This window comes from Sinocyclocheilus grahami, unplaced genomic scaffold (genome assembly GCF_001515645.1).
Source record: "Sinocyclocheilus grahami isolate Dianchi unplaced genomic scaffold, SAMN03320097.WGS_v1.1 scaffold233.1, whole genome shotgun sequence".
Classification (NCBI taxonomy): Eukaryota; Metazoa; Chordata; class Actinopteri; order Cypriniformes; family Cyprinidae; genus Sinocyclocheilus; species Sinocyclocheilus grahami.
In genome coordinates, this window is record NW_015505412.1 from 1438350 (window position 1) to 1450086 (window position 11737).

Consider the following 11737-nt stretch of genomic DNA (forward strand, 5'->3'; position numbering starts at 1 on the left):
TCTTTAGCGATCAATAATGAGATATGTGTGTGAGATGATTTTATTCTAATGTACACCGCGTGCATAATTATTAGGCACGTTGATATTCTGATTTTTTTTTTCCAAGCACATTTTACCAATTCCAAACCACATCAATCTTAATAACTTCTATTAATTTTGTATTTAATCATTTATAAGTGATATATATAATTGTCCATGAAGGCTGGAAGTGAAAAACTCCTTATATTCATGTTTTCTTTTACAGATAAAATGAGCCAAAAAATAGGTTTAACTCAGACTAAAAGTCAAAAATAATTAAATTTCCATGAGAAATATTCAAAACTAATGCAAAACAGAAATTGCAAAGTTAAGACATGACCATTGGACAGCAAAATGCTCACTGGGTCAGCGAGGTCAGAAAAAAACAGGTGGAGAACGAAAGACACATGTTAACTGCAAAAGATTGAAGAATTAATGTGAAGAATTAGGTGTAAAACCATCAGGAAGCATTTAGTCTCCAATGCCACCATTTTCCAGAACAGCAACCTTCCTGGAGTCTCCAGAAGTGCAATGTGTCAGGTTCTCAGAGACTTTGCTTGGGTAAAAAATACTAAAAAAACGACACTCACTTAATAAGAATAACATGCTGAAGTATTGTAAAAATGCATGAAGACTAATTTCTTATAGGCTTTATGGACAGATATTAAGTGAGGGTCATTTTTTAGGATTTTTTACCCAAGCAAAGTCCCTGAGAACCTGACACCTTGTAATTCTGGAGACTCCAGGAAGGTTGCAGTTCTGGAAAATGGTGGTGCTGGAGACTAAATGCTTCCTGAGGGTTTTACACCTAATTCTTCACATAAAGTTTTAAATCTTTTGCAGTTAACATGTGTCTTTTCTTCTCCACCTGTTTTTTTCTGACCTTGCTGACCCAGTGAGCATTTTGCTGTCCAATGGTCATTTTGCCATTTCTGTATTGCATTAGTTTTGAATATTTATCATGGGGATTTAATAATTTTTGACTTTTCAGTCTGAGTTAAACCTCTTTTTTGGCTCATTTTATCTGTAAAAGAAAACATGCCTAATAATTCTGCACAGCTGAATATTAGGAGTTTTTCACTTCCAGCCTTCATGGACAATTATATATCACTTATAAATGATTAAATACAAAATTAATAGTAGTTATTAAGATTGATGTGGTTTGGAATTGGTAAAATGTGCTTGGAAAATAAATATCATCAGACTATCAATGTGCCTGATAATTATGCACGCGCATTTAGATGTCAGTAAACTATATTGCCAGGTAATCGCTTCCAATTAAAAGCTGTTCCAGAGGGAAAAAATGACAACATCATTGGATGAAAGTGATTGCATGTTCAACATGTATAAACAGTCCTGTATCCCATCATACAATTGTCACAGGTGACTACTGAGGGAACATGACTCATATTTAAAAATCCTTCTACAGCCCAACTTGTCAAAAGTGACGCAAGAGATACTTTAACTAACAAGGATCTTGCACAATGGGTTACAGACGGATGATTTTGAAGATCGTTTAAAAAAAAAAAAAGCCCAGAATACGTTTGATGAGCCTTGATTTTGAAACTATTTCCATTTAAATAACTTCAATCAAGTATGATCTTGTTTCTTTGAAGGATAGTGATTTGGCATGTTCTTCTTATGTGGCAATGAATCGAAACACATAAATCAGAATACTTTTTTTCCCCCATCCAAACGGATAGTGGCTTGATTTCCCACTTTGCTTCCTTTGAGTGGTGGGTTCAGGCAGACTATTTCAAAGTCTTAGAGAGACCCTTAGAGGCAGAGTGAGGAAGAGGAGAAAGAACATCTCTCACAACAATGGCTGCTACTTAGGACCTTTTGGATAACCTATACAAGAAACAAAGGTATTGTAGCGAACTAGAAGAGTTGTGCTTATGTTCTGTGTATGTTTTTAAGTGTGAAAGGAGGTTCTGCACCCACAGATTTGTTCTGGAGAGTTTGTGCCAGCAAGTGTATGACAAGGGCATCATCCATACAGGCGCCCATGTCAATGATTTTTCTGAGCACTACAGCATGTAGGGTACAATAAATATGAAGCTGGAACTTTATATCTGTTGAATATTTAAACAAGGCCTGTGTTCAAATTAAAACAGGCCTTATCTGTTGCTTGGGTAAATCTGTATAAATATGCTGCAGTATTCTGAAAATCTGACCTTTTGGGGTGAAGTAACCACACCATGCAAGTGCAATGTTCTTCAAGCTAGAAAATCTTGTTTTTGGAAGGCTTCACGCTGTATAAACAAAAATATACTCAAGGCACCATTTGGTTTCTCAGATTGCCAGATTGCTCAACCGACAGAGTTCTTGTTGGCATAACTTATTGGTTCCATTTTGTTCTGCTTGTTAGGTTGTAAAAGTTAGTTTCAGTTAGTTTCAAGAAATAGTGGCATCTTCATTCTTATTCCTTCACCATGACTTGGGGGATGCAAGTGCCTGCTCACCTAATATGTGTCATGGACATGTAACGTACAATCATATGCATGTATCTTAGATCTTGCAAGTCACTTTCAATGAAAGTGTCTGATAAATGAATGAATGTAACACTGTAGCATCACAACGTGCTGAAAATCAAAGATTCATATTTGCAATTCAGTTTCAGTAAATGTTCATTTTAAACAGGGGAGGGAGTTTTGAGTTTTGGAAGTTAGAGTATGTTTACCTAGGCAAGGCAAGTTTATTTGTATAGCACATTTCATACACAATGGTAATTCAAAGTGCTTTACATAAAATAAGATAAAAACAATAATCACAACAATAAAACAAGGAATTTAAAAACTTTGAAAATTATTATTTTTTATGGTCGAATATATTTAACCTCTGCATAACTTGGGGATGTGCTAATCGCCTTCCTGATATTATTGATCTTCTCAGAAAAGAAGGAAGCAAACTCATTGCATTTGCTGTCGGAGAGCATTTCACTGGCAATCTGATTTGGGGGGTTTGTCAGTCTCTCAACAGTAGCAAAAAGAGTGCGAGTGTTGTTTAAGTTACTGTTTATAAGGTTTGAGAAGAATGACTGTCTAGCTTTGCCTAGTTCCACATTGAAAGTACGAAGGCTGTCTTTATATATGCTATAGTGTATTTCAAGTTTCGTCTTCCGCCACATCCGCTCAGCTTTTCTGCATTGTCTTTTCATACTCTGAACTGCTGTTGATTTTCTCCAAGCTGATTTCTGTCTGCCAGTCTTCCTGCTGACTTTCAAAGGAGCAATGTCATCAATAACATTCTTAACTTTTGAGTTAAAGGAATCAAGGAGAAGATCAACAGAGTCTGCAGAAATGCTTGGTGTTAAAGATATAGCCTCCATAAATAGCACACTAGTGTTTTCGTTAATGCATCTCTTTCTGTCTGAGACCGATCTAGATTCAGTGGTAACAGAGATCAATATATCAAAGAAAATACAGAAGTGACCTAGTACATAAAACCAAGATCAAGGAAATATGATTCCTAATGCAATTGCTCATTCACTTTAAGTAACGGCACAACAAGTATGTATTGGTGCCAATGTTACACAGCTTGTTTCACAGAAACTTCCAAGATCTCAATCTTTCCTACACACATTACATTTCTCAAACACAAAACAGGTTATTAGTATTTAAATCTGTGCCTTTTAGTCTTTCCTGTCTGGTTCCTTTTCTTATACTGTTAACTTCCTGGAGACTTGGGTATTATGTAAGCTTGTGAAAGAAGATACTTTGTCAACTTCTCATTGTTCACCTCACATCATGAAAAGATTGTTTTTCATTTCTTGAAAAAGATGAAACAGCATAGGAATATCATGTGTTTATGCACATTTAGGCTTGGAAGTTGCAGTCGTAGCCGTGAAACAGAAAACTCTCAGTTTTCCAGAATAGAATTCTCACAAAATTATTAGTAAAGTACTCTAAGAATGAGAAGATGGATTAATAACTTAAGCTGCTTTTGAACTTTTTAAAAAATTGCAATCTGAAAACATAATAGGTATAATTATAAACTGATTTGGGCAAATATAAAACACATGGGTGTGTTATATGCGTAAATAAAAAGCTTATTGCATTTCACAGTAGTGTAAAAGCATTTTAGAAATTATATTATCACATGACAATTTTCTATATGCTGACATCAGTGTGGGACTTTCCAAGGCGACACAGAGAAGAGAGAGTGTTTTTCTTTGCTAACTGAATTTCAATTAGGTCGAGACATTCTTCATTCTGTTACTGTGTTCTGTAAACTTAACACAATATATGTTTACAGCTTAGTCTTATGAAAAAGCGTGTGACGAGTTTCATTTCACAAATGGTTTCACATGATGTGCAAATTTCCCATCATCAAAAAAGAAGGGGAAAAAAGTAGACTTCTACTGATTATTGCCACAAATTTCCCAGGCAGAGATCCAATGTTAATATTTTAGAGCACATGTACACTCAGCTTTAGCATTATCAAATATTAACTATTGTTGAATCAAAAGGTCAATACCCTTGGTATTTTATGGCTTAAAAGAGGGCAAAAGACTGAATGGCTTGTTTTTATATTATGTTTGTCTTAGATGTGTTTTGTTTTTGTTTCCAAATGTCTTGCCCTCGTTTGAATTAAGCATTCCTAAAAATAGCACGTGGATCAAAACGTACCTGTACTTCCTGGTGTGTGGGAATCTAAATTAAAAGGAAAGTTCACCCAAAATTGCAACAAAAAAATAATAATAAAGTAAAATAAAATAAATAATTTACACTCTTCAAAATAAATTTACACTCTTCACGATGCCATAGAAGAACCTTTTTGTCTAAATGGTTCCATAAAAAACCTTTAATATCTGAAGAACCTTACTGTTTCACAAAACCTTTCTGTTTCTTCAGATTATAAAAAGGTAAGAAAGAGATGGTTCTTTAAAGAACCTTTGACTGAATGGTTCTTTGTGGAACCAAAAATGGTTCTTCTATGGCATCGCTGTGAAGAACCTTTTAAGCACCTTTATTTTTAAAGAGTGTGTATGAGTCATTTATTCAACTTCATAGCATTAAAAGTCTGAAAATTTCAGTCTGATTGTCACACAAATCTATCATATGATTTTAAAAGACATGGAATACAGCTCACGATTGTTTTGGACTATTCCTATGGTAGTATATGGTGCTTTTTGGTCATGTTTGGGCACCATTCAGAAATGCAAATCCTGCCTAACATCTCGTTTTTTTGTGGTCCACAGAAGCAAAAAGATCATACAGGTTTGAAATGGCATGTGGGTGAGTAAATAATGAAAGAATTTGGGTGAACTATCTCCTTAATCTTGCCGTCAACATTGTGGGAACGCATGATCTTTTCGTGAAAGTTATCTTGAGGTTGAAAAAGTAAACCAAGCTTAAATGTTTGGCACACAACTTCAACCACCTGGCAGCTACTTCCTCTACTAGAAGCTTTTCATCTAAACTCTGCAAGTTCTTTCCATCAAACACACCTAGCACGACAAAAACAGTCATTACACTCTATATAGGTTAGGTTTCTTAGCGTGACTAATTAGCATAGTCTGAAAACAATAATTCTTGACCTCATTACAACCAGGAAGTGCCCATTGATGTCCAACTATGAACTAGAGCAGTTATTTATTTTATTTTTAACATCTCACAAACACTACTACAGCAAAGTCTCTTTTTTACAGGTTGTAAAGCTTCAGTCATGCAAGTTATAAAGAATTGTTTTGAATGATCAGTTTATGACAGTGAAAGATATCTAAATGTTTTGATATGTTTATGAATGTCTCACTAAAGATCATATGATACTTAGAAGAGTGTTTCTTCTAGTCATTGCATTTAGTGCATTCTAACTACTTCATTCAAGACATGGAAATGTGTCAATTATAGTAGCAAAGTCATATAGAAACTGAAAGCAAACCAGTGGAAAGAATCCAAAAATTTTGAGACTAGGAACAAAAGATCATTCTTTCGTGCTGTCTGAGTTTGGAAATCGGAATAAAAACCTTGCGTTACGCAACAGCTGAGAAAACAAAGTTCTAGTTGGAAAATTTGACCAAAACCCTATGTCAGCAAAATAATGTGCTAAATGCCCTGGTTTAGATTGGAAGTCATTCAGAGTGAGCAGCATTATAGTACTAAAACCTTAGTAACAGAGGAGGCCGTACATACAAAGAAAAACTGTATAAGTAAAAGGTTTATTGCCTCGGCAGGTTTGAAGTACTTTACAGAATTCATTTAAAAGTAAATGAAATTTAGTACAGTAAAAAAAGCAAACATATCCCATAGGGAGTGCCATATTATTTCTTCCACATAAATGAAATCAGCACAGGCTGAGTAAAACAACCCATACAAGAGTAAATGTAAAGAAGCTTACATGATGAGTGCTTAGTAAATGATTGCTGTACACATATGAACAATAAAATAAACTGATTTGAAAGCTTGTTTAGGATTGAGACCACCAGTGTGCCTCAAAGAGAGAGGAAAAGGCAAAATATAAACTGCACGTCCCCTACCTATTACATCTGTTCTTCAAAGAATGAATAAAGACAGTTTCTACAAGGAGAATCTTGTCAAATTACAAAACTGTAATGCCTACTGAATGTATAATCACAGTGTATTCACAATTCAGTGGTAACAGTAATCAAGTAACAGTGTTACAACTGAAGACTGCACATTAATCTGTCTCGAAGCGAGACGGATCGGCACGCACCGCTGTGTAATGCCCACATGCGAATGCATTTGTTTAGGGCTAAGGCCTCTTATTGTCCATTGTTGTTGTGAAGGACCTTGCATTACAACATAGAAGTTAGTCCATTAAACTGTCAAGCAAGAGCACGTCACACATTCTGTAGCATAGGTTTCTCAATCGGTAAATCATCGGTGTCCTATAGCAAAAAAGAAGAAGAAAAAAATCACAGTCAGGCTTTTTGGAAATGTTACAGATACTATGATTAAAAAGGTGTCAAACACAGGACCTTAAGCCCTAAAGCTGTGCTCTGAAAGTGTGTGACTGCAACTGGTGTAGGTTTACTTTTGCCATGAGCGTATTCAAGGAATTGGGCCACTACAGGAAAAGGTTTATTCAAATAGAAATAATAATATAAAAAATGTATATGAAGAGGTCATAAAATCGATTTCTTCAGTGCACCATGGCAAAACTCAAACGTCATTAAGGGTAATATTCTTGGAATTAAAAGGAATTATAGACGGAGTGCAACTGACTGAAACAAAAATGTGTATCAGGTGTCTTGAAGCACATTTTTAAGTTCATCTGTTTGCAACTTAACATGACATCTCAAAAGTGTGACGCTTATGCCGTGGGATGCTGAATAAACGGTTCAATTATTTTTTTAAAAGCAGCCATTCGGTGTGAACAACCCCTTAGACTAGTATCTTTATTGTATCTGGACATTTTTTTTGCTATGATGTTTTGTGTAATTTAGTAAATAATTTAAATAAAAAACATTGAAACATATTATATTGACTGTTTACCGTGTTTGTCCGATGTTGTCTTCTGTTCAGTAGGATTAGAAGCAGGATAACAGCCAGTATAAGCACTACTACCGCTATGGGAACACTAACAGAGACAGCTGTGACAGATTCTTCTTCGGTTTGGCCGACTTTTTCAGGGTTGCTCTCCACTGGTAAAAGAGATATGTTATGAGATATCAATGTCATCATTATCTTTACACTACCACACATTACAGCTTACAATCCTAACTTGTAATACATAAAAAAAAATGAAGGAAACACAGGCAGAGTTTCTAGCACAATCTCAGCATTTGAAACCCCAGCTCAGAGCCTACATCATTATTCATACTTTAACACAACACAAGTACTGTTTTTTATTCTTTAGTCTCTGATACCATTCAATAGATGAGCTATTTTATTATCACTGGTTGCACCGCAGATGACGACAATGATGTTTATGATATTGTCGTAGGCAATAACTTTCGGTTCTGCTGCAGTGGCAACAATTTCAACTTCCTTTGGTTGTCATGAAAGTTCTGCTTTTTAGAAGCTTTTTTCCAACCTGTGATTCTCTTACACGTCATTATCTAACCAGTCCTAGTAGACTACAGCTAAGCAGACTTGCACTTTGAAAAGGGAAGCACACTGAAAGTGTAAAACAGGAAGAGGCTTGCTGTTTCCTTTCAAGATATTAACTATTGATCTGCTTGGATAAATAAATTCATAATTAGAAAACTCACCTGTTAAATTAACTTCTGTAGACTCCTTTGACCAGATGTTGTTATCAACACTGTCTAGGGCATGACAGGTGTACAGTCCTGCATCTGCTGTAGAGATGTTGCGGAGCAGCAGGGAACAGTTTCTCTTCTCCTCGTTTAGGAAGAGTTGCGTCCTGTCCACGTAGGAATCATCTATGTTGATTTTGTCTTGCGAATGAGCATTCACTACTCTATCACCTTTCTGCCATATCAGCTCTTTAGGGACATTAAAACAGTTAAATGATAAAAGTACATCCTTTCCAACAAAGCCGGTCGCATTAGATTTCAACGTTTGTCCCACTGCAGAACCACCTACAAGAACAGTTAGAGACAGTAATTATCATGACAAAATACTCAAATTCCTTTACAAACACTGGAAAGATTACAAACGTTCCAAGACAGGCAATATGTATTTTTGAAAGGCACTATCAGATATACCAAAAAGAAGAAGAAATATACTGCTCTCTAAAGGAACATCAGAATTGTTTTAAATATGGATAAAAAAATTACAAACTTGTTTCATGTAAATAACATGTATAACAAAATGTGACCAATAAAAAGTATATATTTTTAATGAATATATTAAAAGAAATATTCAAAAAGACTCACTCATGATGAGCAGAAGTGCCAGCAATGCCAAGGGCTTCATGTTTGTTCTGGAGGAGAGAGAAGCAGGTTTTGAAGCACGCTGGAAATTCCCACGTTCTCAAACAAACCAATAGGCTACAAACTAGGCTAAAGGTGCATCGTTTCATGCGAGTAATACATACAAAGTAATACAAACATCTGCGCTTTGTCCTGGTAAGACACGCGATATCATTCGTTAAAAAGAAGAAAACGATGTCCTAGCAGCTCAATGCATCGGTGAAATGTATTAGAAGACAGCCTATCCCCCCCCCGTCACGTGAAAAAAAATTAAAGAGAAAATAGTTTTTTCCCAAAGATTTAGTCATCTGAACATGACTATGGAATGTCCAGTAGCCTAGCCTATCATTGAAAACAAGAGCTCCGCGAAACAGTCGAAGCAAAAGTAATTTCATTCATCTTGAATTAAACGTATTACTCTGAAAGCATGAAATGATTAAAAGATTTAAAAAAAAACAGTGATATATCAATATCAACACATGGATTAAAATGTGTTCGGTAAAGAAATCCAATAAAAACTAAAAGCACAATATACTGCTGACCTTTGGTCTATATTCCGCTGCAGAAGAAGCACGCGTATCAGTTCGCTTGAGGAAAGTGAAGTGAAAAGAATGAAGTTTGTGTCGTTAAGACGCGCCTACATCATCATCCCGCACCGCAAAACCTATCGGGTGTGACTGAGTGGCCTACCTGAACGTGACCTAAACCTGTATGGGTATGTGATTGCACCTGGCACTACACATGACTGGTCTAACTTGTTTACTGTTTTGAACAGCGATACTGGGAGCAAAACATCCCGACTGAACAAGATGAGCAGCAGCACAATGTGCCATACTATGGATTATTGTGTTTCTTCCATTAGATGTCGCTACAGTTTCATTTCTAGGCCGTTTTTACTTTTTGACTTTTCCCGCTGTTATTGTCAAGCAAATAAGACTTTATTGATCACGTTGTCACATTAGATGAAGTAGCCTATACGTTAACAGTTAGGTGTATCTTGCAGCTGCAGTTGAAGCCATATTTCACAAATGAATATCCATTGTGATTCGAGCAGATATTGTAATCTAATTCGCTTTTGCATTTATATTCAATTCATCGGATGTGGCGTCAAATATCTACACAGTGTAACAGGTGAGGGCTATACGTGCCATTTGAAAATGCAGAATGGAGAATTGCCATGATTTGTCATTATATGGATTCAGAAGATAAGCCAACTACTTTTATGGTCACCATAAACAATCTTCAAAAATGTAGTAGCCTATATAAAAAAGTACATATAGCTAGGTTTGGAACTACATGGGTGTCAGTAAATAAGGGCTCAACTTTAAGTTTCTAGTAAACTATATGGCATATAAATCCCAAAAGTAGGCTACCTACAGTTTAACTTAGTCTCTCACGTGCCTTTGGACAAACTTTTGTTTGTTTGTTTGTTTGTTACGTCTTGATCTTTGTGTTGATCTGTGTCACAACAAAACAAGATGTGAATACAGAACATAATAAATTAGCATAAATAAACATGTAAATCTATTTATAACTCAGAAATACATTATTTGTGTTTTCACGTGCTATGCCATTTCTTGAATCTAATAGATTCAAAACAAAACTACAGCTTAAATGCAAATGACACATAATAAAAATATTCTGCTACAAGACCTAGTTACCCTCACATATCACCTGTCATATTTCATCTCAAGTATTCCTTTCACTGACACTATCTCCTTTCTAAGTACACCAAGGCTGGATGTTTATTTCACGCTTTGTTTAGATTATTTTTTATTTGTTTTAGAGGTTATGAAGAACAAGGGTCAACACTGTAAATATTGACTCTCTTTTTTTGCCAATAAAAGCCTTTTAAAGGGGTCATATGATGTTGCTAAAAAAATAACATTTATTTGGTGTAATGAAATGTTTATGCGGTTTAAGGTTCAAAAAACACATTATTTTCCACATACTGTACATTATTGTTTCTCCTCTATGCCCTGCCTTTCTGAAACGCATCGATTTTTACAAAGCTCATCGGTGTGAAAGGGTTTAATCGTGCATATATATATATATATATATATATAAAACGACTATTATTGTAAAATAATGTTCTAATCTGTATAGCTTCATTTATAGTTTGCTATGCAGTAATTTGACACTGTGGTCCACAAACATTCAGAAAAGACTCCCTCATCATCAGCAGAAGTATCAATGCCAGGGTCATCATGTCAGGCCAAGAGGATAGACATTTTGAAGTAGATATGTGCTGCTAAGAACTGAATTAAAATAGCATTTACCTAACGACTATAGGCTATAGTTCCGTTATTTAACGGAATGCAACTTTGTTTCCGTTTTTAACCACAGTTTGAGGCACTTGTAGCATTCCGCGCACTTTCACCGGATGTAACGGAGAAGTTTATGGTTCAATCATTTTCAGTTACCTGAAAGAGACCTAGAACTTTTACGTAACATGCATGGATTTGCACTTGACTAGCCTGACGTGTTTACTGTTTGTTTTAAAACGTTTGTGAAAACGAAATCTCCAGACTGGACAAATAGGATAAATCTAAAGTCTTCAATGAATTGTTGCGTTAATTCCATAAGATGGCGCTGGAGGACTTTTAGTTCCCTTTCCATTCAAGTTTCTCTGTAATTAAAATAAGTTTTGACCCTGTTGTCACAGCCACAAGACCACACTTTACCTAGATATATAGGGGAAAGATAGGGCAGAAATTTTCGCCATGCAAATAATTTTAATATAATAAGATTGAGAAACGTTAATCAATAACCATTTGAGTGTGTACCATTTCCTATTGTTTCAATAATTCATGCATGTAGCCAATTTCTTCCCTTACGAAAATTAATCATGGTTTTATTGTAGTAAAAGTGTGTGTG

General features: G+C 35.4%; 1 protein-coding gene across 4 annotated transcripts; it reads right to left on the bottom strand.

Annotated features, from left to right (window-relative positions):
• Nucleotides 1-6170: 6170 nt before the first annotated feature.
• LOC107597585 (sodium channel subunit beta-2-like) lies at nt 6171-9671 on the bottom strand. Of its 4 annotated transcripts, none has more exons than XM_016288722.1 (6): nt 9551-9671; nt 9403-9447; nt 8825-8871; nt 8198-8527; nt 7479-7627; nt 6171-6871 (listed from the first exon to the last, which is right to left on the bottom strand). In XM_016288722.1, the coding sequence occupies exons 3-6, from the start codon at nt 8862-8864 to the stop codon at nt 6824-6826; spliced, it is 567 nt and encodes a 188-aa protein (XP_016144208.1). In that variant the 5' UTR covers nt 8865-8871; nt 9403-9447; nt 9551-9671; the 3' UTR covers nt 6171-6823. The 4 variants fall into 4 exon arrangements, with proteins under 4 accessions (XP_016144208.1, XP_016144209.1, XP_016144210.1 ...); XM_016288723.1 differs by lacking the exon at nt 9551-9671 and adding an exon at nt 9000-9101 and having other exon boundaries at nt 9403-9536; XM_016288724.1 differs by lacking the exon at nt 9403-9447.
• Nucleotides 9672-11737: the final 2066 nt, after the last annotated feature.

What these genes read in the sequence shown, in the direction of transcription:
- LOC107597585 (XM_016288724.1), bottom strand. Translation starts at nt 8,864, where the DNA reads ATGAAGCCCTTGGCATTGCTGGCACTTCTGCTCATCATGA. An exon ending in TACAGAAGTTAATTTAACAG is followed by an intron (nt 7,628 to 8,197) that starts GTGAGTTTTCTA and finishes CTCTTTTACCAG; the next exon opens with TGGAGAGCAACCCTGAAAAA. An exon ending in GACAACATCGGACAAACACG is followed by an intron (nt 6,872 to 7,478) that starts GTAAACAGTCAA and finishes TTTTTGCTATAG; the next exon opens with GACACCGATGATTTACCGAT.